The sequence below is a fragment of the Bos taurus genome, chromosome 6, assembly GCF_002263795.3.
Source record: "Bos taurus isolate L1 Dominette 01449 registration number 42190680 breed Hereford chromosome 6, ARS-UCD2.0, whole genome shotgun sequence".
Classification (NCBI taxonomy): Eukaryota; Metazoa; Chordata; class Mammalia; order Artiodactyla; family Bovidae; genus Bos; species Bos taurus.
The window spans coordinates 115,912,727-115,937,665 of record NC_037333.1 but is presented as its reverse complement, the minus strand read 5'-3'; the positions used below and the strand labels follow the sequence as shown (position 1 = coordinate 115,937,665).

General features: G+C 62.5%; 1 protein-coding gene across 8 annotated transcripts in view; it reads left to right on the top strand.

The window, feature by feature from the left end:
* Positions 1-24,939, top strand: part of SH3BP2 (SH3 domain binding protein 2) — a 41,347-nt gene that overhangs the window by 10,236 nt on the left and 6,172 nt on the right. For 3 of the 8 annotated variants that reach the window (XM_024993432.2, XM_024993431.2, XM_024993435.2), the window contains exons 2-11: positions 16,313-16,452; positions 17,545-17,647; positions 19,293-19,410; positions 19,613-19,683; positions 20,444-20,532; positions 20,753-20,821; positions 22,330-22,972; positions 23,998-24,121; positions 24,328-24,383; positions 24,633-24,714. In XM_024993432.2, coding sequence (XP_024849200.1) covers positions 16,317-16,452; positions 17,545-17,647; positions 19,293-19,410; positions 19,613-19,683; positions 20,444-20,532; positions 20,753-20,821; positions 22,330-22,972; positions 23,998-24,121; positions 24,328-24,383; positions 24,633-24,714 — 1,491 coding nt within the window. In that variant the 5' untranslated portion in view covers positions 16,313-16,316. Of the gene's footprint in view, positions 1-2,637; positions 2,938-8,642; positions 8,831-15,152; positions 15,332-16,312; positions 16,453-17,544; positions 17,648-19,292; positions 19,411-19,612; positions 19,684-20,443; positions 20,533-20,752; positions 20,822-22,329; positions 22,973-23,997; positions 24,122-24,327; positions 24,384-24,632; positions 24,715-24,939 lie in introns of those variants that run through there. The other 5 variants (XM_015471726.3, XM_024993428.2, XM_024993430.2 and 2 more) reach the window with 5 other exon arrangements.

The window sequence follows — 24,939 nt, the reverse complement described above, 5'->3', positions numbered from 1 at the left end:
GTTGGAGGAGCCTGGTGGGCTACAGTCTATGGGGTCGCAAAGAGTTGGACACGACTGAGTGACTCTACTTACACTTCCAAAATAAAGTCTGCCACTGTTTCTACTGTTTCTCCATCTGTTTGCCATGAAGTGATGGGACAGGATGCCATGATCTTTAGTTTTCTGAATGTTGAGCTTTAAGCTAACTTTTTCACTCTCCTCTTTCATCAAGAGGCTCTTTAGTTCCTCTTCACTTTCTGCCATAAGGGTGGTGTTATCTGCATATCTGAGGTTATTGATATTTCTCACAGCAATATTGATTCCAGCTTGTGCTTCCTCCAGCCCAGCATTTCTCATGATGTACTCTGCATAGAAGTTAAATAAGCAGGGTGACAATATATAGCCTTGACGTACTCCTTTTCCTATTTGGAACCAGTCTGTTGTTCCATGTCCAGTTCTAACTGTTGCTTCCTGACCTGCATACAGGTTTCTCAAGAGGCAGGTCAGGTGGTCTGGTATTCCCATCTCTTCGAGAATTCTCCACAGTTTATTGTGATCCACACAGTCAGAGGCTTTGGCACGGTCAATAAAGCAGAAATAGATGTTTTTCTGGAACTCTCTTGCTTTTTTGATGATCCAGCGGATGTTGGCAATTTGATCTCTGGTTCCTCTGCCTTTTCTAAAAGCAGCTTGAACATCTGGAAGCTCATGGTTCGTGTATTGCTGAAGGCTGGCCTGGAGAATGTTGAGCGTGACTTTGCTGGCGTGTGGGAGAATGTTGAGCGTGACTTTGCTGGCGTGTGGGGGAATGTTGAGCGTGACTTTGCTCGCGTGTGGGAGAATGTTGAGCGTGACTTTGCTGGCGTGTGGGAGAATGTTGAGCGTGACTTTGCTGGCGTGTGGGGGAATGTTGAGCGTGACTCTGCTGGCGTGTGGGAGGAGCGCAGTGTGCGGTATCTGAGCGTTCTTCGGTACCTTTGGTCGTCAAGGTGCTCTTATCAGGAAGCCCGTTTGGGGAGGAGTGAAGTGACTTGCACCAGGTTGTCGGCACAGAGAAGCAAAGCTGGAGGTGGTGCCCTGGCCTGGGTGCTCACTCTGGGGCAGGTCTGAGACCCTCTCCACGCTCAGCTGGGCACGTGGCCCTCATGCATGTTCTGGACCGGACTGGCCTCCTCTCGCCCCAGCCCCAGGCCCTTTGCACAAGCTCTCTCCTATCTGGGACACTTGCCGAGTGACCTTGCTTGACTGCAGCATGTGGATGCTGGCTGATGTGTCACTGTGTCTGGGTGGAAGTGTTGTCACAGGGATGTGAGTCAGCGATGGCTACCTCCCCAGCAGTTGGGCATCCCAGACGGAGGGCAAGGCCAGCGTGGACCCCGGGTGAAGGGTGTGGTGTTTGCTCGCAGGTGGCAATGCCCTGACTGTCTCCTCCTGCCTCATTAGCAGTGGCAGTGGCAAGCGGGCCTCAGGGTGGGGCTTGTGCTCTGAGACAGTCTCCTGACCGGCTCCCCTGGGCTCTGGAGGGGCGCGCAAAACAGAAGCAGACCCTGAAATCAGGAGGGCAGGCTGGCACGCACCTGCACCCCCGCGCTGTGTGCCCCAGCCTTCGGCCCGGAGCCTGAGGGCCTCCTCCAGCTGCGCTCCGGGCTGTGGGAGCTCTGTCCGTCTGTCTGTCTGGAGAGCAGGTCCAGGGCCCCTTGCCCTCCTCACATCCCTTGGAGCCAGGCTTGGCAGGAAGTGTGGGGTGGGTGAGGTGGCCCGCGAGGGCGGTGCTGGCGCAGCAGCCGCTGCTGCAGCCCACTCAGCCTCAGCTTCCTCATCGGGAGCCGGAGACAGGCGGCGGGGAATGAGTGGGCCCTGGGGGCTGACACCTTGGCGCTGGGGGGACGTTCCCGGAGGCCGCTCCCTGCCGTGACCCACTGGCTTGGCCCTCTGTCACAAGAGGTTGACTGTAGGCAAGAAAGCGCCCCCAGCCTTTGAGACCTGCCCCCCAGCCTTGGCTCCAGCGAGTCGGGATGTGTCCCTAAAGGAGGAGCCTGTGACCTACGCATGTGTCCCCAGGAGGGTCTGGCTGGTGGTCGCCTGTGCTCTCGAGGCCGGGGGCTGGTGACCGGGACCAGGCCCTCCGCCGAGGGCAGGACCGAGCTCTGTCTGGTGCGCCAAGGAGTGACCCAAGGAGCGTGCACGTGGTTTCTGGGAAGACGTTGGGGTAGACTGGGCTTGGGGAAGTCCATGGGTTCCTCATTCAATAGGGGTCGGCCTCACTCTGATCTCAGAGCAGAAGGTCTGTCCCCTTCTGGGTGACCCGACAGAGGGGCTCGGAAGGTTCCAGCCCCAAACCTGGAGAGTCAGCAGCAGTGTTGGGCAGCCTGGTCTGCCTGGGGCTCGGCCCACCGGGTACTTGCGGCCAGGTGGGGGGAGGGGACGGTACCTTGTCTAGGCCCCACACCTGCTCTGCCCGTGAGGACTGCTGGCCTTGCTTTGTGGACCAGTGAGGCTGGGAGCGGTCAAGAGCATGGCCGAGGTCACTCTGGGGGTGTCCGGGCCTTGCTCAGTGGGCAGCAGACCCCCTGCACTAGGCGTCCATCCTTGCAGCCAGACAATCCACCCCCGCCCCCCACCCAGGGATGAAGAAATGGGGATGTTTGGGGCGAGGCGAATGGTTTAATTCAGTAAATGAGCTCCGTGGTTGGACCCCACGTGGAGTTGGGAGTGTCTGGCCAGTGGGTGAGATCTCTTCATGCTGCGAGAAGTGCCTGGTGTCCCTTTTGTGCTGGGGACGCTGCAGGGGACGGACGCACGGAATGACTGCCGTCTACATTCCCCGCCCTCAACCCCGAGCTTTGTCGAGGGCGAGGCAGACAGTCAACAGACAGACTGGCAACGCTGCGGTCAGCGCAGCTGGTGGGGGCACGGAGCCTCTCCTAGGAGCCCTGCTCGTGGGCAGAGCGTGTGTAGGTGGGTAGGGGCTGTGTGTGTGGGCAGTGGGTCTGGACTCGGGGCTGCGGAGGAAGGCGTGGAGCCTGGGGAGACGGGAGACGTTGCTCTAGGGCGAGCCCTGCGCTGGACAAAGGTGTTGTTTCCACACCGGGGCCGTGGCTCAGAATGGGGCCAGCGGCAGTGGGCAGGGAGTGCTGGGGGGTGCAGACCCTCAGGGGCAGCCTGGGAGGGCGTGGTCTGGCTCTGAGCAGGGCGGTTCGGGAGGACGGTTTCCTTTCCCGAGGTGCCCGTGACAACGGGGTGGCCGGCAGAACCCCTGGAGCCCCCCGTCCCCCAGCCATGCCCGGTGATCCTCGGGACAGCCTCTCGCAGGCGCCGACAGCCTGCTGTTCTCACAAGGAAGCAGGCCGAGGGCGGGCCTCGAGGTTAGGGTGGAGCCTGGCCTGTCCCCAGGGAAGCGTGTGCGTCACCAGCGCTGTCCTGCCTCCCAGGGTCCCGTGGTGGAGTGGCCCTGCCCTGGCGGGGGTGGGGGTGGGGGCTGGGGTGCCCGCGCCGGCTGTGTGCACAGCAGTGAACATCTGTGGGCGATGGGCCAGGAACGTGGGGGTGGACCCGGCCACACGTCAGCACTTTGGAGAGTTTTTTTTATCAAGCAATTAAAAAGTGGAAACTTGTCAGTGTCATGATGAACTGAAGTGTGAATCCTGGAACGCCTCTGCTGGCGTGTGGTTTGAGACGAGAGAGTGACGATGCCAAGCCGCGCTTCCCCCAGCCCCCGGCCCCCCACGACAGCCTATTGTGCGGACTTGGTCCAGAAGTCGGGGGCCCTGGGCCTGGCACCCCTGCCCAGCCGTCCCCCACCCGTCCACGTGCTTCTTCCTGGGGAGCCCTGCCCTCTCCAGGGCTCCGATGAGGGTGCCCTGCACCCGATGCAGGGCCTGTGGGCGGCCCTTGCTCTTTTCTGAGGGGTCCCGGCTCTCTTTGGGGGCCCCCAGCTCTGCCCCCATAGGCTCACCCAACCCTTGACCCTGGCCCTTGGGAGACGCTGTCTGTTCTGGGAATATTTGCTAGAGGCAGAGGCCAGGCCTGGAGAGGCAGCCCCGGCTGGCTGTGGGGTGGGGGGCACACAGGGGCACGTGGGCTCCCTTGAGTTGTCTGTGGGGACAGAGCTCGAGGCGAGGGTCCCGAAACCACACTCCTGCCCCCGTTTGGCCACCGCCCTCGGAAGCCCCGGCTCCGTGTGGGCAGCTGTGCGTGCCAGCCTTTCTGCACTTCCCCAATTCCCTCTGTCCCCGCCCACAGCAGCAGCTGGACTGCCTTGCGACCCCACCCTGGGCAGCCCTAACAAGCCCCGGGGGGCCTCCTAGACCCAGGCACGTATGGCCTTCTGGGGGGTGCTGGCCTGGTCTCTGTTTTGCAGTGAGCAGACCCCAGGGCTCACCCAGTGCTGGCCAACGGCTCACTCACCAGGCAGAGGTCCTGGGGCCATGGGGCTTTGCGGCAGCCACTGGGCCTCAGTTCTCACTGGGGGTCAGCTTAGTCCCTCACTCTGGCTCTGGGGGACAGCCCAGGAGTGCACTGGTATAACCACGTGGGGGTGTGGCCGCATGCGTAGACGCAACAGTGAGCCCACCTGACCACGCGTCCTTCGGTCTCTCGGTCCCTTTGGTGGGGCATGGAGGGGGACCCAGGCCTGTGGGGAACGCTGGGGCTACATATGTGACACCCTGATACGCAAGGCTGGGCCACTGACTTGGAGACTGCAGAGAAGGGGCTGACGTTCTAGAACGTCCTTCTCACAAAGGTGCGGGGGCCTTTGGGAGAGGAAATAGTTTTCAGCAGAGCAGATCGCAGTCTGAGAACGGAGCGTGATGGTCCTCGTGACAGGCCCACAGCTGAGGGCCCAGGGCAGCGAGCAGGGGCCAGACCCCGCACACTCAGCCAGGGGCCAGCCTGACCTCTGCTCCGCGGGGGAGATGGCTGGACAGAGCCAAGGAGGGGCGGGCCGGGAGGTGGGCCCCACAGGTCTGGGGAGTGTGGGCCAGGCCTGGCCTCTGAGCCGGTGCACGGCGGGCGTGGGAGGTGGTGAGCCAGGCCCACAGGAGGCCGTGGACGTCCAGGGAGGCCGCTCAGATGTACCCTGTCCGGCCTCATGCCCAGGGGGCCCTCACAGAGCCAGCCTCACCCTGCAGGGCATGCCCCGGGCTTCTAACTGACTGTTACTTACTTCATCCAGGGAAGGATACGGGCTTGTCCCCGTGTGAAATAATTTCTCATGGCCGCCCTAACAAGCGCTGCAGGCTGGGGCCTGAGAAACACAGAAATGTGTTCTCAGGGTCCTGGAGGCCAGACTCCAAAGTCAGGGTGCGGTGTCAGCCGCACCCTGCTCCCTCGAGGGGCGAATCCTCCCTTCCTTCTCTGTCCTCCAGCTTCCCTGGGGGCTGCCTACGGGCCTGGGCTTCCTTGGTTTATGGACACTCTGCCTCTGCCTGCCCCTTCTCCTCTGTCTTCTCTCTCTCTCCCTTTATTTTTGGATCGGAGGCACAGCATGATGGTTGACTTGCGTATATTGTGAGAGGATTGCCACAATAGATCCAGCCAGCATCTGTCTTCTTATACCGATACAATGAAAAGCAAAAGAAGAAAAAATTGTGTTCTTGTGATGAGAACTCGCAGGATGTATTCTCTTTCCAGCTTTCCTGTGTATCACACAGCAGTGCCTGCGGGTCACCATGTCGTCCATCGCTTCCCTAGGATTTATTAATCTTATGACCGGAAGTTTGTACCTTTTGGCCGCCTTCCTCCAATTCCCTCTCTTTTCACTCTTTGCCTCTGATGACACAAACCTGACTTCTTCCTCGAGTTCTTCCTCTTTTGTCTGTTACAAGGATGCTTGCTGTTTCATTTACGGCCCATCTGGCTAAACCAGGGTGAGATTCTCAGTCACGTATGCGAAGATCCTTCCCCAATTAAGGTCAATCACAGTTCCCAGGGACTAGGACTTGGACATATATCTCTGGAGGCCCCCATTCAGCCCATGACATGGGGTGACCCTGGGCAGGACCCTGCCCCTACGCCACCCACTCCCTCTGCCCAGCTGGATGGCACCCTGGCCCGAGTTTCCGGGACTCCTTGCATCCCCGCACCAGAAGGCAGGTTACAGTGCCAGGCGGAGAGAAGAATGGGCTCAGAGAGGAGGGGAAGGACTCGGGGGCCGTGGTCCTGGAGGGTGGGGACCAAGTAGGTGGGCCCTAGGCTGGCTGTGGGTGGCCCCGAGCCCTTCGCAGGGACTGATGCAAAGTGTCTTATTTTGAGAGCTTGAGGTTTTCACCAGTGGAGGTGCCAGTCACCCTACCCTGGGCACAGGGCCCTCCCTGAGCCTGCAGGCTCTCCTTGGCACACAGGCGGCAGGTGGGCACCGGGCTGGGCACAGGGGCCCTGGGAGACTGGGGTTGCCAGGGCTGTGGTTCCAGTCCCCACACCTCTGTTCCCTGGCCGTCGGCTCAGCCAGCGCCCTGCTCTGTGAAGCCCCGCATCCCCGTGGTCAGCACGGGTGAGTGGGCTTTGACCACCAGGGCGGGACAGGCTTCAAGGCCTGCGGCAGGGGCGGTGCTGTGCCGGCCTGTGCCTTGCTCCAGAGCAGGCCGAGGACCCTGGAGCCCAGAAGGCTCTCTCGCAGGCTGACGCCGGGCCCCTGCCCAGCAGCTGGCTAGTCCCACCCACCCTGGTAAGTGTCTGGCTCAGTGGGTGGTCCCCAAGCCTGGAATTTAGAGGCAGCCGCCCTGGGAGGCTAGGGGAAGAGCTGCAACTTGGGGAAGGTGGGGTGGAAACCAGAGCTTCCCAGAGTTGGGACCCCAGCCCCACCCATCTTACTGCTTGGACGATGGTTATTCCCAGTCTAGTGGGGCAGAGGGGGCGGTTCCCACTATAGGAGGAGGGGCCATGAACGCCCTGTTTCAGGAACATGAAGTGAAATGAAGGGAAAGTCACTTAGTTGTGTCTGACTCTTTGCGACCCCGTGGACCATACAGTCCACGGAATTCTCCAGGCCAGGATACTGGAGTTGGTAGCCGTTCCCTTCTCCAGGGGATCTTCCCAACCCAGGGGTCGAACTCAGGTCTCCCACATTGCACGCGGATTCTTCACCAGCTGAGCCACCAAATGAAAGCAGCGTTATTTGCTGCAAGGATGAATTGCTGCCTGGGGAGATGGGACGTCACTGGGAGAAACTGGTAGAAACTGGGAGGCCTGGAGTGGGGGCCTCGGGAATCCTGGCCTCAGCCTCCGCGAGGGAATTGGGTGGGAAAGGGACCAGCGTGGTCTGACCTCCATGGAGACTCCGCGGCTCCCGCAGGGGTGGTCCTCTGTCTGCTCCCACCTCTGCCTGCACAGGACAGAGGCTGGCTGGGGCCCCCTCCCCACTCTGGGCATGCTGCGAGGGTGGACAGGAGGAGGCCCCCCTTAACCTCCCTGCCACCCCCTGCCTGTGGGCTGTAGTCAGCTGTCTGCCGTAGGTGCCGTCTACCCACGGCCCCCGGCGGGCACGGAGGCTGACGCTGGTGGGGGAGGCCAGGGTGCCCCCTGAGGAGAGTGAGGATGCACAAAACCAAGTTCCCCATCCAGGAGACGGCGGGGCGGGGCGGGGTGTGTGTCTGAGGCCCGAGCCGGACACCCAGATGTGTGCGTGACCAGGTGCCGGCAGGTCGGCTGTGGGTGCTCGCCCTGGGACAGCTGCTGGGCAGGACAGAACAAGCCTGTGCAGCGTCTGAGGAACTGCTGGCACCCTCAGACCCTGCAGCCGCATGGCCCCAAAGTGCTTCGTCCCCCAGCTGGTGCTAGGAGTTGGGGCGGGGGGCGGACCTTGAGACTGGAGCTCAGGGGAGGGGAGGCAGTGGGCACAGGGCTCAGTGCCCAGCAACTTGGGCTGGACTCCCCGCTCCCAGCTTGCTGGGTGGAGGAGGGAGCCCAGCTTGGACGGGCAGAGCAGGCCTGGGAGGGGTGGGTGGGCTGCATTGTGAGTGGGACCTGGGCGGGGACCAGGCAGTGATGGAGCGCGCTTGGCCACTCGGGGTGGAAGTGCTTTCTAGCAAGCCAGGTGTTTGCTGGGGAGCCGCGAGTGCGCCCCGTGGGGGTGTGTGAGCCCAGCTGTGTCACAGAGGCTGTGCCTGGTGTGGGCGCGGGAGGGGCAGAGAGGCCTGGGGGACAGGAGGGAAGGCTGGCATCCCATCCGTCCTTCGTCCCTTGGGGTCAAAGGACAGAGAGGCAGCCACCTCGACACGTGAAGGTCTCCTGGTACGAGAGGCGCGGGCCCCTGTGTCACAGTGGCCTCCAGAAGCAGAGCCGCATGGCAGATTCTGTATTCTGGCCCGTGGGGCGCCCCGGGGAGGTCGTAACCTCGTGTTCGGCTGTCTTTGGGGCCAGGGAAGCTGGGCTTGACGCCCTGGAATCTGGGGCTCCCGTGATTAGCTGGGAAGAAGCCCAATCTGCAGAGGTGGCTGTCGGGCGGGGGCGGGACCCTGGCAAGGGGCTTCCTCCCTGAGGCAGGGGGGTGGTCACAGCCGGCCTCATCCTGGGGCCTGGCGAGTGTAGTCTCTGGCCACAGTGGGCACGGCTGAAAGTCAGCAGGCCAGTCAGCACTGGGCCTCACAGGAAGTGCTGGCTACCCGGGGCTGCCCAGGGACCCGGCAACAGGAAGTCCTAGGCGGGGAGGAGCCCCGGCGGCTACAGGTCCCAGACACAGGCGGCGGGCGGCTGTCAGCAGGAGCAAGCAGGCACTTCACCTGCCTGGGGATGCTGGCCGAAAACCCGCCCCATGGCCCCTGAGCCGCATGGCCTTCCTGGACCCCAGGACACCTGCCCCCAGGCCGTCGGCAGGCAGGAAGAGAGCCATGTGCTGGGTCAGCGCCACCAGGTCAGTGAGGCGGCCCCGGGCCAGGGGACTTGGGAGCTCGAGCCAGCCCAGCACCTGTAGAGCTGCTCTGGGGGGCCCGCGTGCGAGCCTGCACCCACCCTCCTTGGGGCGGCGGCGGCAGGACTCACAGGACCCTGGCCGCGAGCCCCAGGAGGACAGGCAAGGCCAGGGGTGGACGGGGCAGCCGGTGGGAGCCCAGGGCCTGCGCCGCTCGGCTGGCAGCCTGCAGAAGGCCCTGGGTTGGCGTGGGCCTTCCACTGGACATCCTGCCCTGCCCAGGGGGTGTGGTCACTGGGTCCTGGGTGCACATGCTGTGAGTGTGTGTGAGTGTGCCTGCACTGGGGTAATGCAGAGCCGTGTGAGCCCCGTTGGCTGCTTGCCCCCCCAACCCTACCCCCCCCACGCCCCCCCCACGTCCTGGAGCGCTATGCCCCATGCAGGGGCACCTGGCAGGGTGCTCAAGAGCCTCGGGGTCTCAGGGACCCCACCCCGGGTCGTGTACCCTCCCTTCCCCTGGCACGGCTGCTCACTGGCCTTCGTGGGAGATGGTTTTTTTTTTTGGTTTCCATTCTTTTACAGAGAAAGATTCAGGGAAGAGGAAGGGGGAGGAGCAATTGAAAGGGGAGACTGAACCCAGAGGGGCTGGGTCCTGCCCCTCAGGCGCCACCTAGCGCCTGCTGTGTGCCCGGGTAGGGGTGGCAGGGCCATGTTGCTTGGGAGCTACTCAGCATCTCTGACCCTCGCTGTCTTCACCAGTGGGCATGATGCCGGTTCACACGTCGGGGTGCTGGGGTGGGGTGGTGATGTGGGCGATCCCTGAGAAGCACGGAGCCTGGCACACAGTGTGTGCCCGGGGTGCCCCGTGCGAGCCCGTGACCTGGGGGTAGAGCAGCGCTGTGCAGTTTAATAAGGAGTGGTCAGGCCCGGCGCTGGACGGGTGCAGGGCTGTGGGGCGGTGCTGATGGCTCTCATCTGCACCCAGGCTGCCTTGCCCAGGGCACGGGGTCCCCCACAGAGGGTCCTCTCAGCCCCTGGAGGCTGTGTGTGTGAGCACACCACGTGGGAGTCGGTGCGTGTCTGTGAGTATGTTTGAGTGCAAACTGGTGTGTGTGAGGGTGAACACGCATGTAAGAATGAACGTGAGCATGCACACGTGTGGATGAGTGTGTGCCTATGTGTGAGTGTGAGCAGCTGAGCGAGTCCGTGTGTGCATTTGAGGGCATGTGTGGATGTGGCATGTATGAGCGTGTGCAGGTAGGTGTGTGTGAGTGTGCATCTTCAGGCATGCATGTATAAGCACGCACGTGAGCTTGTGATGAGTGAGTGTGTGCGTGGTTGTGAATGTGCGAATGACCGCCCTGGGGACCTGGTCTCTTCCCCTCTGGGACCCTGGGAGCCCAGGCCTCCCCTTCCTGCAGTGCTCGCAGAAGGGCAGCTGGTGACCACCGACAGGAACCCCTAGCGCTGTGGTCGCACGAGGCGCCGGCTCCCTCGCCACAGCCAGGGCCGCAGGTCTGCAGGTGTCGGGAAGGGGAGCCGAGGGAGCTCTGCTCTCGTGCACAGGTTCACACGGTGCACACGTGTGTGCACACACGCCAAAGAGCACGCACAGTACCTTCTCGCCCGCACCGTGCGGCTCACGCACGCGTTTTGCCTGGGCGCGCAGTCTATGACGGTGGCTGGGTGTGTGGGCCTCTGCAGGGGATGACCACATGCCCTGGGGACTCACACCCCAGGGGGAGGGGGAGCCACAGAGCCTGCACTTCCTGGAGCCCATTGGGGCTATCTCTGCGAGGAGGAGCGGTTTTCACCTGCCTGCGCTGCAGCCTCGGGCCTCGGTCCCACAGACCAGTCTCAGCTTTCAGAGAAGGTGGGGGTGAGCGCGGAGCAGAGACCAGAGAGCTGCCTGGCGCTGGGCTCCTGGGCAGGTCCCGGCATGGCGGGGCAGGGCCGGGGGCCCAGAGGATGCAGGGGCGTCAGGACAAGCTGGCCCTGCCACGGTCCACCCTCTGGAGAGGGGCGGCAGAACATGGGTGTCCGTCGCTGAAGCAGGGATGCTCCCAGGGGACGTGACGGTGGAGCACAGGCAGGCCTGCGGCCGGGCCAACCAGTGGACACCAGGAGTGCGCCTCCAGTCCGCAGAGGGGGCCGTGGCCAGGTGAGACCGAGCCCTTCACAGGCCTGTGCCTGCCTGGCCGCCGAGCCGACCAGGGTGGGACTGCGGGGCCGCCCCAGCTTCTTCCCCTCCAGGTGTGGAGCCAGGAGGAGGGGTGGGCCCCGTCAGTCCTCAGCTCTGCCTCCAGCGCCCCGCCCCCACAAAGATTCCAGGTCTCCTTACAGACTTGGGAGGAGGCGCTGGAGTGGGCTGGGGGCTTCTAGGCCACCTGCAGTCCCCACCACCCAGGGCAGCAGCATTCTGCTCCTCCCGTGGGACAGCCCGGTGCCCCTTCTGTGCCCGGGTTCCCCCCTCTTAGGTCGGGGAGGACCACCTGAAGAAGGGCAAGCTGAGCTAGCTCCTGTTTCATTTTTGGATTGTTGCTGGCAGAGAGAAATACGACGGAGTTTTGTGTGTGCACCTGCTCAGTCCTGCCGCCTTGCTGAGCTGGTTTGCTATTTCTAAACATTCTTTAGTGGATCCCTGGGGTTTTTCCTGACCACCTAATCTCTGAACGGTTTTGCTTTTTCTTTTCCAATCTGCATAGCTCTTATTTCTTCTTCCTGTATAACTGTCCTGGAAACTCTGGCTCAGTGGTGAATAAAAATGTCCTTCCCTTGTTCCTCACTGGACAGGAAGCTTTCGGTCACTCCCCACTGATGGTGATGTTAGCTCAGGGTTTTTCATTGATGTTCTTCACCAGGTTGAGGAAGTTTCCTCCTACTCCTAGTTTGTTGAATGTTCTTAAAAAAAAAAAAAAAAGTTGTCTGCACCGGGTTTTAGGTGCGGCACAAGGCGTGTTTAGTCTTTGTTGCGGCCTGTGAACTCTCAATTGCAGCCTGTGGGATCTAGCTCCCTGACCAGGGATTGAAGCTCAACGCCTTGCACTGGGAGTGCGGAGGATCAGCCACTGGACCACCAGGGAAATCCCTATTGAGTGTTCTTATCATGAAGAATTGCCAGATTTTGTTAAATGCTTTTTCTGCATCTATTGAGACAGTTGGGGCTTCCCTAGTATCTCAGCTGGTAAAGAATGCGCTTGCAATGCAGGAGACCCCGATCAATTCCTGGGTCCGAAGATCCCCTGGAGAAGGGATAGGCTACCCACTCCAATATTCTTGGGCCTCCCTGGTGGCTCAGATGGTAAAGAATCTGCCTGCAGTACAGGAGAACTGGGTTTGATCCCTGCCTTGGGAAGATCTCCTGGAGGAGGGCATGGCAACCCACTCCAGTATTCTTGCCTGGAGAATCCCCATGGACAGAAGAGCCTGGCAGGCTACAGTCCACGGGGTCACAGAGTCAGACATGACTGAGCGACTAAGCACAGCACGCTGAGACAGTTGTGTGGTTTTTGTACTTTATTAGATTGATAAATCAGACAAGGTGATGGCACCCCACTCCAGTGCTCTTGCCTGGAAAATCCCATGGATGGAGGAGCCTGGTGGGCTGCAGTCCATGGGATCGCGAAGAGTCGGGCACAACTGAGCGACTTCACTTTCACTTTTCACTTTCATGCATTGGAGAAGGAAATGGCAACCCACTCCAGTGTTCTTGCCTGGAGACTCCCAGGGACGGGGGAGCCTGGTGGGCTGCCGTCTATGGAGTTGCACAGAGTCGGACACGACTGAAGTGACTTAGCAGCAGCAGCAGCAGCAGACTGATATATTGTATTGTTGTTGCTCAGTCGCTCAGTCGTGTCCAACTCTTTGTGACCTCATGGACATGCCAGGCTTCCCTGTCCTTCACCATCTCCCAGAGCTTGCTCAAACACATGTCCATCGAGTCGGTGATACCATCCAATCACCTCATACTCTGTCGTCCCCTTCTCCCACCTTCAATCTTTCCCACCATCAGGGTCTTTTCCAATGAGTCGGTTCTTCCCATCAGGTGGCCAAAGTATTGGAGTTTCAGCTTGAGCATCAGTCTTTCCAATGAATATTCAGGACTGATTTCCTTTAGGATGGATTGGTTTGCTCTCCTTGCAGTCCAAGGAACTCTCAAGAGTCTCCTCCAACACCACAATTTAAAAGCATCAATTTTTTGGCACTCAGCCTTCTTAATGGCCCAGCTCTCACATCTAGATATGACTACTGAAAAAACCATAGCTTTGACTAGAAGGACCTTGTCGGTAAAATAATGTCTCTGCTTTTTAATATGCTGTCTAGTTTTGTTGTAGGTTTTCTTCCAAGGAGCAAGTGTCTTTTAATTTCATGGCTGCAGTCACCATCTGCAGTGATTTTGGAGCCCAAGAAAATAAAATCTCTCACTGTTTCCATTGTTTGCCCATCTATTTGCCATGAAGTGATGGGACCGGATGCCATGATCTTCGTTTTTGAGTGTAGAGTTTTAAGCCAGCTTTTTCACTCTCCTGTTTCACCTTCCTCAAGAGGCTCTTTGCTTTCCGCCCTAAGGGTGGTGTGATCTGCATATCTGAGGTTATTGATATTTCTCCCAGCAATCTTGATTCCAGCTTGTGCTTCACCCAGCCTGGCATTTTACATGATGTACTCTGCATAGAAGTTCAATAAGCAGGGTGATATAATGTATTACATGCTTGAATTTTGCTTTTTGAGGGTTTTTTTGGCCTCAACATAATTCCCCCACCAGGGGTTGAACCCAGGCCCTGGCAGTGAAAGTGCTGTCTTAAGAACTGGACCACCAAGGAGTTTTCTACATTCTTTGAATTTTGACTGTTAAATCAAGCTTGCATTCCTAGGTTAAATCCCACTAGGTGTGGTCTAGAATTCATTGTGTGTGGTGCTGGATTCGGCTTGCTAGTGTTTTGGTGAGGAACTTTATGTCTACACTCATAAGGGGTACTGGTCTGTAGTTTTCTTGTGAGAAAACTTGGTTTTGGAATCAAGGTAATGCTGGCCTTTTAGAACGAATGCCTTCCTCTGGATTTTGGCAGAGTGTATGAAGGACTAGTGTTCGTTTGGACCAACTCTTGAGGGTTAAGTTAGCTCAGTTGTAAGAGGAAGCAGTGGAAACACAGTGGACAGAGGCCTGAAGGTGGGAGCGTGGTGGATTTGAGTAACGCCAGCCCTGGGCTTGGCTGGTGCAGGCACATGGTGGGTGGAGGGCAGGAGGAGAGCCCGTGAGAGAGGTCCACAGGGGCCGGATCTGGAAGGGCTGGTGGGATGTGAGCAGAGCAGCCATGGACATTGGGTGTGTGTTAGAGAATGTGCCAAGGGGAGGGTGATGGAGGAAAGAGACTGGAGGCCCAAAGGGAAGTGAGGAGAGGAAGTGGTGGCACCCAGAGGTGGTGGTGGCACAGGCAGGGGGGGTGGGGTGGAGGCAACCTGGGGGGCTGGGAATGCTGTTGGGAGGGGTTGGCAAGGGCACTGTGAATGGGCACGGAGCGAAGGGAGGTTGCTGGGAGAGGCCAGGGCTGGCTGCGCTGGCCTGAGGGGAGCCGGAAACCAGGGGCAGGCAGCCAGGTGGGAGCAGGGCTGAAGCTAGACCTGCCCTTGCTGCCCGTGGCCCATGTTAATCAGCAGTAGAGGAGGCAGGATGGTGGGGAGGCCACCAAAGGCCTCCGCCAGCCTGGGGGTCTCCTGGGAGAGTGGAGGGTTCCGAGGAAGTGGGAGTTGCCCAGGACCAGACCCCTGACTCCTGCGGGGAATCCCGGGTCAGACCGGCGCCGCAGCCTTCCCCGGAGGGGGCACTGTCGCCCACCAGCCCCGCCTGAACCGAGGGGCAGGGCGGCCCTCGCCCCGACTGACCAGAACCCCTCAAGGTGAGGTCCGGGGAGAAGGCAATTTCCCAAGGACTCCGCCGTGCGGAGCCGGGTGGGGCGGGGGCCTTCTAGCCGCGGGGCCGTGAAGCCGGCTGCCCGTTCGCCTCTGAGGCTTCCTGACTTCGGGCGGCCCCCTCGGGGGTCCTCCTTGCGCCCGTGCACCTCCTCTTTCGGGGCGGCCGGGGGAGAAACGGAGGGCCGGGCGGGGCGGTGCCTCACCTGCCCCGGGCCGTGCGAAGGGAGGAGCCGGGGGCGGGGCGGCCCGGGCTGGGGCGGAGCGAGGGGCGGGGCCGGACGGGGCGGCCGGGCTGGGGGCGGGGCGCGGGGAGGAGCCAGGGGGCGGAGCGACCCGGACTGTGGCGGGGCGAGGGCGGGGCCGGGCGGGGCGAGGGCGGGGCCGGGCGGGGCGGCCCGGTTGGGCGCCGGGCCGGGGGCGCGGCGGCATGGCGGGCGCCGGGCCGTGGCCGCGGGCCTGGAGCCGCCGGGAGGCTGGCTCTGGGGCCGAAGCGGCGGCCGGGGCGCGCGGCCCGGGGCCGTGTCGGTGCGCACAGGGGAAGCGGGTGCGAGCTGCCCCCCCGATCCCAGCCGGGCCCGCCGCGTGGACATCGTGAGTACAGAGCGGGACCGAGCCGGCGCTTCCGGCGAGAACAAAGGCGGGCTGGTGGGCGGGGGCCGGCCCCCCGCGGGTCTGGGGGCTCCGGGCGGGGCGGGGGCCCGTCTGTCTGCCGGCACCTCCTTGGGCAGGCACCAGCGCTGGGCCCTCTTCTCCCTATGTCCGCGGTGCTCTGTCCTGTGCCTGCCGGGCGGGCACGGGGGTGGCGCGCTTTTGTCATAGTCTCCGCTGTTGGGGGACGCAGACCAGAGGGCTGGCTTTGTGTACAGGGGAAGCTGGAGGGGGCAGCCCTCGGGACCTAGGCAGAGGGCGAGGCCGGGGCCCCAGGGAGGAGTAGGCGTCCGGGCAGACGGAAGGCAGCGAACATTTGGTGGAGCAGTCTGGCTTGCCGAGAGCAGTGGTTTTCTGTGTGTGTGTGTGTGTCTGGGGATGGGGCAGCTGTTCCAGCAAGACTGGGCTTCTGGGTCTGACCCTGACTCCTCCAGCTTCACTGTGGACCCAGGAGGGATGAGGCGCAGGTGGGATGGGGGCAGCACAGGGTCGGGGGTGCAGTTCAGAGGGACCAGGAGTAGACGGTGGGCCGGAATGTAACTGGGCATTGAGGAGCCTCACAGAGGAGCGCGCTCTGAATCTGCGATTTGAGGGATGAGTAGGAGTTCTTCATGGAGGAGGGGTAGCAGTCATTCCAGGCTCAGGCTGGAAGTGTGAGACTGGAAGAGCCTGCCAGGTTTCTGGGAGAGCGGCTGGAACAGGAGGAGGAGGCTGTGGAGTGGGGTCCTGGAGTGGAGGGTCATGTGTTAACCCCAGGCAGGCAGCCTGTCCCTGGTGACTGCACTGCGTGGTCCCTGCCTGAGTGATGCCCCAGGCTGACGGGGTGTCTCCCAGCCAAGCCAACACATGGTTGTCGTGGCCATGGTGGGCAATAGCGTGTTCCCATCCCCGGCTAAGACATGTCCCCTTCCTTTTGTGTTGTAGCTTCATGGCGGCCGAAGAGACACACTGGCCTGTTCCTATGAAGGCCATCGGTGCGCAGAACTTGCTCACCATGCCTGGGGGTGTGGCCAAGGCCGGCTACCTGCACAAGAAGGGCGGGACCCAGCTGCAGCTACTCAAATGTGAGTCTCCTAGGTGGGGGTGAGGGGCATGAAAGGAGGCCCCGGGGATAGGGCTGAGCCTCCCTGGGCCTCTATGGCAGGTAACCTGCCTTCCTGAGCCTCTGCTTCCTTCCTGCCATGGGCCCTCTGGAGTTTCCCTTCTGTCTCTGCTCATGCACCCTCGGGCCCTGAACTTGGCCTTTCTAGCCCCCAGGGCTGTGGGAGGATCTGGGGTGGTGCAGCTGGGGGAGGCTGGAGGGCATCGGACACACAGTGCTGACTCCCCGTGGCCAGGAGCTGTGGGCCCTTGTTGGTCTGGTAGGTCTGGCTCCTGGATGGTACCCTCACCGTACCAGTTCGGTGTTCAGTGAGCCAGACAGTCACTCTGTCCGTAGTGAACCCATGTGCCAAGCCAACACCCATCTGTGTGCTGGGTCTCTGGAGAGCTTCATGAGACTGGGGCTCTGGTCCCTAGGCCCCAGGCCTGGGAGGTGCTGGGCTTTGAGACACTGCAGGCCCAAGAGCGTCAGGACCTTGTCCATCCCTCTGACCAGCTGCGAGGTCCCATGGGTTGCTCGAGCCGTGCCCTCTGCCAGGGACTCCCTGACCCTGTGTTGCCTGGTCGAGGTGCCCCAGGCTGACTGGTTTGGTGTCTCCCTCCTCCTCTCTGACCCGGAGGCTCCAACGAGGGCCTGCAGCTGAGCTGCTCCTGGGCCGAGGAGGAGGTGCTCAGGGATGGGGCTCTCACCATCACTACCTGGGGTCGGCCCCATGTTGGGCGGGGGAGGGGGGCGCTCTTGTTGGCTGCATCTCTGGGCTTTTTTGCCCCCACCCTCATTCCACCACCTCCCAGCAGCTGGGCAGCACCAGCAAGGTGGCTCTGGCTTCCCTGGCTGCTGGCCCTGTCTCTGCCCTTCCTTGAGCCAGCTTTAGTCCTTGTTCCTAGGCACCACACAGTCCCCCTGAATCTCCCCCTGCCTGGGGGGGACCTGCATGCCCATCAGCCTGCTGCCTGTTTAGACTCTGGCGTGGAGCCATCCTGGGCCTCTGGGCATGGTCCCCAGAGTGGGGCCTGCCCGGGGCCGAGGCTCACCCACCCTGCCCTGCCCGCAGGGCCCCTGCGCTTTGTGGTCATCCACAAACGCTGTATCTACTACTTCAAGAGCAGCACATCCGCCTCGCCGCAGGGCGCCTTCTCGCTGAGTGGCTACAACCGGTAAGTGCCCTGCTGACTGTGCTGCTGGCTGCCTCGGCCAGTGGCTCCCCCTGGCTCCCACTAAGGTAGGTCCAGGCCTTCCTGTTTGTGACCCCAGCCCTTTGGACCAGCCCCACCTCTGCCAGTCCCTCCTCTCCTGAAAACCAGCCCTCAGGCTTGGCCAAGGGCCTGGGGGGGGAAGCGAGGGCCTCCACCAGGGTTGGAACTCCCAGAGTCTCCCTCAAGCCCTCCTTCCTCCCTACGCCTCGACCTCTCCCCCACTGCCGCCGCCTTCTGGCCAGGAGCCCAGCCTGCTGGCCCAGGCTGTGCGCTGGGGCTTTAATCGGCCATGAGCCTGCTCCCCAGGGGCTGTGTGACTGATGGTCCGCCGGGCCGTGGAGCAGGCGCCCGGATGGGATGGGGCATGTTGGCGTGTACGGGCCTGCCCTCAGCCTCGGAGACCTGCGTTGCAGGGTATGATTCCTGGCTGTAGGCCTTGGGGTCACAGCACTCCGGTCCCCTGAGGAGGGCCTGGCTCTTCCTGCCTGGGGGAACCCGCGGGTCTTGTGGTGTCAGTGGCAGGACGGGGACCCTTGGGGAGTGCTTCTGGCCTTTGTGCGCATCCTGGCTTCCAGCGCAGCGCCAGGTCTGCAGGCGGAGGGCAGGGAGGCTCCAGGGTCCTGTGGCTGCCAGCGAGCACAGGGGGCGTGGGGCTCTGGGGTCCTCTGAAGAGGGACATTTTTTTTTTCCTGCACCTGAAATATTTTTTATGGTATGAATCTTTCTTTTTTACACAACTGTGTGTCATAAAGTACAAACCCATAGCACGGGAAGAACAATAATCAGGTCAGGTATTTAAATACATATTTTGCACATTCTATTTCGTCCTCATAGCAGTCCTGTATGATGATCAGGGATGACGTTGCTGTCCCCATTTTACAGATAGAGTAACCGAGACTTCAGAAGGTTAAGGGGCTCGCGCAGGTTAGCCAGGAAATAGCCAGAAACTCAGATTCTCCAAGTGCTCTTCTTTCTAAATGTCTCTGTGCCATAATGACAGAAGCTAGAGGGACATTTCTTTTCCCCAGACAAACCGCCTGGAGCCTGGTGGGGGTGCCACCTTGCCCCAGGGTATGGTCCAGGCCCTCTGATGGCACCTGCCCGGGTGCCCAGCCTGACCGCATGCCCCCAGCAGATGTGATCATTCCCTGAACCCCACGTCTTGGCTGCGGAAACAGCCACGGTCACTTTTCTGAAGTGCTCTGGGGCACGCTGCCTGGGAACAGGGGTGGGGCCGAGGCTGACCCAAGCCCTGTGAGGGACCCCAGCAGGCAGGCCAGGGGTTAGGCGGGGCCCCAGGCATCCAAGTAAAGTCTTGCTGGGGGGAGGCCAGCGAGGGTGGAGTGTCCTTGACTCGGAGCCCTGCACCACTGCTTCCTGGAAGCCCTCCTGGGTTGGCACTGTCTCTCACCGCCCTCCCTTGCCCACACGCTTCCCTCTGCTGCAAGCACCCAGGCCTTCAGGCCACAGCGTGGGGGCGGGGGGAGAATGACCGTGTCCCTCGGGACGTGGTGCTGGGGGCCAAGGCCTGTCCAGGGCCGGTCTGTGCTCAGGCGCTCCCTGTGGGCGGGGAGCAGATGATGACCACTGGTAGTACTGCCCGCAGGGTGATGCGGGCGGCTGAGGAGACGACGTCCAACAACGTCTTCCCCTTCAAGATCATCCACGTCAGCAAGAAGCACCGCACGTGGTTCTTCTCCGCCTCCTCTGAGGACGAGCGCAAGGTGCTGGGGGCGGGCACGGGCGCGACCCCCACGTGGGCCCTTGCACTCAGGGTGGTGGTCTCAGGAGGAGCCCTGGGTGGGCCCGTGGAGGGCCGCAGCACCAGAAGAGCCAGCCTTGGGGGTCAATGCAGACCAGCCCAAGCGGGGAGGGCAGGGCAGGTGAGGGCGGGTCCTGCCCGCTGAGGCCCTGGCTCACCTGCAGAGCTGGATGGCCTTGCTGCGCAAGGAGATTGGCCACTTCCAGGAGAAGAAGGAGCTGCCTCTGGACGCCAGGTGGGCGGGGCCTGGGGGTGGGCGGGGTGTCCCTCAGCCAGGCCAGGACTGTGAGCTGGCCCACAAACCCCTGGGGGCTGGGCCCAGGGTCTCCTCCTTGAAGGCGCTTCTCCAGGTGCCACCTGGGCCGCGTGTGTGGGGTGTGCCCCCGAGTGTGTAAGCCTGTGTGTGCGTGCGCCCTGTCGGGGGCGTCTGTGTGGGAGGTGACATGTGGTTTTACCTGTCCAGCCAGGAGGCCTGATTTTATAACGGCTTAGTCCTTTGGGTTCCCACCCCCCTTCACGGGGGAGTGAGTCCCCAGGGCAGTGGGCCAGCCCGTCTGGGTCTTGCTGACTGCATGGGGAGGCTGGCTCAGCAGACAAAGGGGCTCTCTGCGAGGGAACAGCATCTGCCCGATCCTTTCAGAGATGAGGATTCCAGGGGGCCCCTGCCTGAGCACCCAGGGCAGGAGCAGGCGAGGACCTGGGCCCAGCCCTGAGGCCTGGCACCAGGCTGGGCAGTCGGAGTGCGCCAGTGGCAAGAACCATAGTGGGGCTGAGAAGGCAGTCGTCGCCCGCTGCAGTCTCCTGTTCTCTGTGTGTCTGCGTGTCCAGCTCTTTCCTGTGCCCACACGTCTCTGCGCATGTTGTTCGTGTACTCTTCTGTGTCTCCGTGCCCACGCCTGCGTTTGCGTCTGTCTGCGTGTCCCGAGAGTCGTGTGTCCGCGTGTGTGAGTGCAGGCGGCCCCCTGCCCCGTCCTCACTGCCTGCCCCACTCTCAGCGACTCCAGCTCGGACACGGATAGCTTCTATGGTGCCATTGAGCGGCCGGTGGACATCAGCCTGTCTCCGCACCCCACAGACAGCGAAGGTGAGACGCGTCCCGGGGCCCAGCCCGCGCCCCTGCACAGCTGGCAGCTGCGCAGGAGGGAGGCATAGCTGACTGGCCTGCCTGCTCTGCCCCTTGGGCTTTCCCAGGCAGCCTGAGTGTCCGGGTCCGGGGTCCCCATCCTCGCCCCTGCCTCCCTGAGGGGGTGGGATCGGAGGGTGACGCCCAGCAGCCTCGGGCCTGACTCCCGTCCGCCCCGCAGACTACGAGCATGACGACGAGGACGACTCGTACTTGGAGCCCGACTCCCCCGAGCCTGGGAGGCCCGAGGGTAGGTGGGGCGGGCCTGCGGCCTGGGCAGTGCATGGGGCGGGGAGCAGGGCCTGGGGACTGGACAGAGCTGCCCCAGCTGGGAGTGGTCGTCTGGGTACGGCTCTGGGTGGCCTCCGGCCTGACCTTCTCTACCTTAGGCCTCAGTTTTCCTCCTTTGGCTCAAGGGTTTGGAGGATCAGACCAGGAGGGGCTGGCTCTGGTCTCTGATCTCCTCCTGTTACTCTGGGGTAGGAGAGGGGTGGTTCAGGGATAAGTTGGGGGGGCCCTACACTTAGCCAGGCCCTGGCTGAGCTGGGGACAGGAAGGCTAGCCCTCTGTGAGCACCTCTGGTGGCCATGTGGTCACTCCCTGCCCCACCCAGCCCCGCCTCCCACAGCCAGGGTGACAGGCTTGTACCCGCATCCCTGGGAACACAGGAGGGGTGTGGGAGGGCCACACCTCTGTCCTACCCTCTGTCCTGTCACTTCTGCCTCTGCCGTCTGTCCCCATCTCTCCGTCCCCTGCCTTCTGTCTCGTTGCTCGCTAGTCCTTCTCCCACCCCGTTCTCTACCCCTAGCTCCTCTTGTCCTTGTCACTTTCATTATCCCCGGGGACTTGGCCCAGTTCTTCCACCCCCGCCTACCTATTCCTTGACCTCTTCTCCAGTGACCTTGGCTTCTGCCTTCCTTAGTCCCCTCACAGCCTCCTCTTAGCTCTTGTGGTTGTTGTTCAGTCTCTTAAGTTGTGTCTGACTCTCTGCGACGCCACGGACGGCAGCACGCCAGGCTTCCCTGTCCATCACCATCTCTTGGAGCTTGCTCAAACTCCTGTCCATCAAGTTGGTGATGCCATCCAACCATCTCATCCTCTGTCATCCCCTTGTCCTCCTGCCTTCAATCTTTCCCAGCATCAGGGTCTTTTCCAATGAGTCAGCTCTTCACATCAGGTGGCCAAAGTATTAGAGCTTCCGCTTCAGCATCAGTCCTTCCAATGAATATTCAGGACTGATTTCCTTTAGGATGGACTGGTTGGATCTCCTTGCAGTCTAAGGGACTCTAGAGAGTCTTCCCCAACAGCACAGTTCAAAAGCATCAAGTCCACTCAGCATCCACCAAATGTCTTGTAGCAGCTTGAACGTGTCATGACCAGACCCAACCTGTCACCCCCCAGCCAGCTCCTGCCCTTCCTCCTCGCCTGTCGGTGGGAGTCCCAGCAGCCCTCTGAGCCCAATCCTGGGAGGCTTCCTGGTGTCTTCTCTCTCTCTTGCACCCCCTCCGGGAACCTGATGTGGCACCTGGGCTTCGGGAAGTTTTTCCCAGGCTTTGGAGGGCAGTTGGGGTGGGCCCAGTGGCGTGAGGCGGGCCAGACCCAGAAGGAAGGCCACACCAGGAGTGCCAGGTGTGGGGGGCTGTGGGGCAGCCAGGCTGAGGGGCAGGAGCCTTGGCTGTCTGCCGCCCACTGAGGGGGTGCAGCTGCAGCCTCCAGCGGGGGACGCCCGCTTACCACGTGGCTGTCTTTGCTCTGCAGACCCCCTGATCCACCCGCCGGCCTACCCTCCGCCCCCCGTGCCCACGCCCAGGAAGCCAGTCTTCTCTGAGGTGCCCCGCGCCCACTCCTTCACCTCCAAGGGTCCAGGCCCCCTGCTGCCACCCCCGCCCCCTAAGCGCGGCCTCCCGGACACCGGCCCGGCCCCCGAGGACTCCAGGCGGGAGCCGCCACCCCTGCGGTGGGTGGAGCCCGGCTCCAGGGTGCCAGCCGTCTCCCGGAGGATGAGCGACCCCCCGTCCAACATCCTGCCCCCCGGGCCCGGCCTCCGGAAAGCCCCTTGCTTCCCTGAGAACAGCAGCCCCAGCCTGGAGCCCCGGATTCCCGCGCACGGGGTCAGCCCCTCCAGCACAGCCACGGCTGCCTCCCGGAACTGTGACAAGCTCAAGTCCTTCCACCTGTCCCCACGGGGGACGCCTGCCCCCGAGCCCCCACCTGTGCCGGCCAACAAGCCCAAGTTCCTGAAGATGGTGGAAGAGAGCCCCCCGGGGGAGGCGGCCAGGCCTGGATCCCGTGTGCCCCCCGTGGCCCCCCGGCCACCTCCGCTGAAACTGCCCATGCCCGAGGCCGCAGACCGGCCTCCCGTCCTGCCCCGGCCAGAGAAGCCGGCGCTCCCGCACCTCCAGTGAGTCTGTGCGGCACAGGACCCTCCCTGCCCTGGGATACCCCTCCCTGGCATGTTTACCCTGTGGTGACCCCTTCTCCCTGCCCCTGGCTCTTAGCCCACGTGGGTGCCAGGCAGCCCTGGCACGGGGGAGCAAGGCTCCTTGATCGCCCACCTGCCTGGACTGACCGGCTGCCCCTGAGGCCTGCTCCAGACCCCGTGGGCTTCATTGCCGGGCAATGCCAGGAAATGCGTATGTCATGGCAGCCCCAGCCTGTGGGGCCCTCAGCGGTGAAGGCTCTGGGTCCACGGGGCGAGCCCCGAGTGGATGCTCCTGCCCGGTTCTCCCCAGGTGCCCTTGACCGTGTCCTGCTCCCCCCAGGGCTCTCAGCGCCGTGCCCATCAGGACGTCCCTGGTGGTTCTGTCTTGTGAGGGGCTGCAGAGTCGCAGGCCGGGTCCCTATGTCAGGCTCTGGGCCTGGCCCCGAGCGCCACAGGGCTGCCTGGGGCATAGCCAATCGTCCATAGCACAGCCACACGCACAGCCCGGTGGCCCGTCCAGGGTGGCCTCCCTGAATCCTCCCTGGAGCCCTGGAGGCTTAGGAGCACGTGGCCACGTGTGAGGGTGTGTCCCTTTGGCTCGGGCTGTTGGCATCTGTTCCCAGGGGTTGTTGGGGGAGCATGGCTTGGCTGAGGCCACAGGGCTGGCCCGTGGCAGGAAGACCGCCCTCAGACCGGGGCCTTTAACCGCAGCGTTCAGAGCTCAGGACGCCCTGGGCCAGCGATCCCAGCTCAGGTTTCTGGGCCTCAGGCGATTCCTGCTGTCCCAGGGCGGTCAGCACGGACACCCCCCTACACACACTGCCCCCGCCCTGGAGCTCCACGGTCACGAGCCTTTGACGGCTGCTGGGGCTTCAGGCGCCAGACCCCCTGGGTTCCGAGGCTTGGTGTGGTAGGTTGGAGGGCGAGGCGGGTCACCGAGGGGAGTGGGGCATTGTCCCACGTCCAATGGAGCCGCAGCCTCCCTCTTCTTGTCCCACTCCCAGGCGATCACCCCCCGATGGGCAGAGTTTCAGGAGCTTCTCCTTTGAAAAACCCCGGAAACCCGTGCAGACTGACACGTCACAGGCGGACGCTGGCGGGGAGGGCTCTGACGATGACTATGAGAAGGCGAGGCTGGGTGGGGGGGTGCCCACATCTCAGTCGTCGGCGGGGTGGGGGGCTGCCGGAAAGCTGGGGGCTCTGGGGCTAGAGGGTCAAACCTGGTGCAAACTCCTGGTTCCCAGCACAGGTTGGCAGCCAGCGGGGAGGAGGGGACCCCCACCCCCGGTCCTGGGCAATGACCCTGACCCTGACCCTTGACAATGATCACTCAGGTGCCACTGCCCAGCTCAGTCTTCATCAACACCACAGAGTCCTGCGAAGTGGAGAGGTCAGTGTGCAGTCTGCGTTTCTCCACGGCCTTGTTTTGGCAGACCTGAGGTTTTCTGCCGGGGCCCCTGCCTCAGGTCTCCCCGCCTTTCTGTCCCCCCACTCCCGGGGCTCTGTGCATCTGCCGCCGTGGCCCCCGGTGCTCTCGGAATGGGGGAGGCAGGTGGGCCTGGAGGGTTTCTGAGAGCTGCCCGCGGGCAGCTCCCCTCCACGGCGGGCGGCTCCCCTCCACGCAGCCGTGTCGCCATAGGCTCTTCAAGGCCACGAGCCCCCGGGGGGTGCCCCAGGACGGTCTCTACTGCATCCGGAACTCCTCCACCAAGTCGGGGAAGGTAGGCACCCAGGGAGCTGGGCCTGGGGGTCCCGTCACCATCGGGAGTGATGCCCACCCCCAAGCACGGGCATGAGGCAGGAAGGAAGGGGTGGGGTTCCTATTCCTGCACCTTGAAGGGGGACTTCCTGGGGGCGGTGAGCCTGGTGGGACGTCTGCTGGCTCTGCCCAGGCCCCTCCAAGGGTGACTTGTGTGACCTCGCTGAGCCTCAGTTGCCCCGTGACT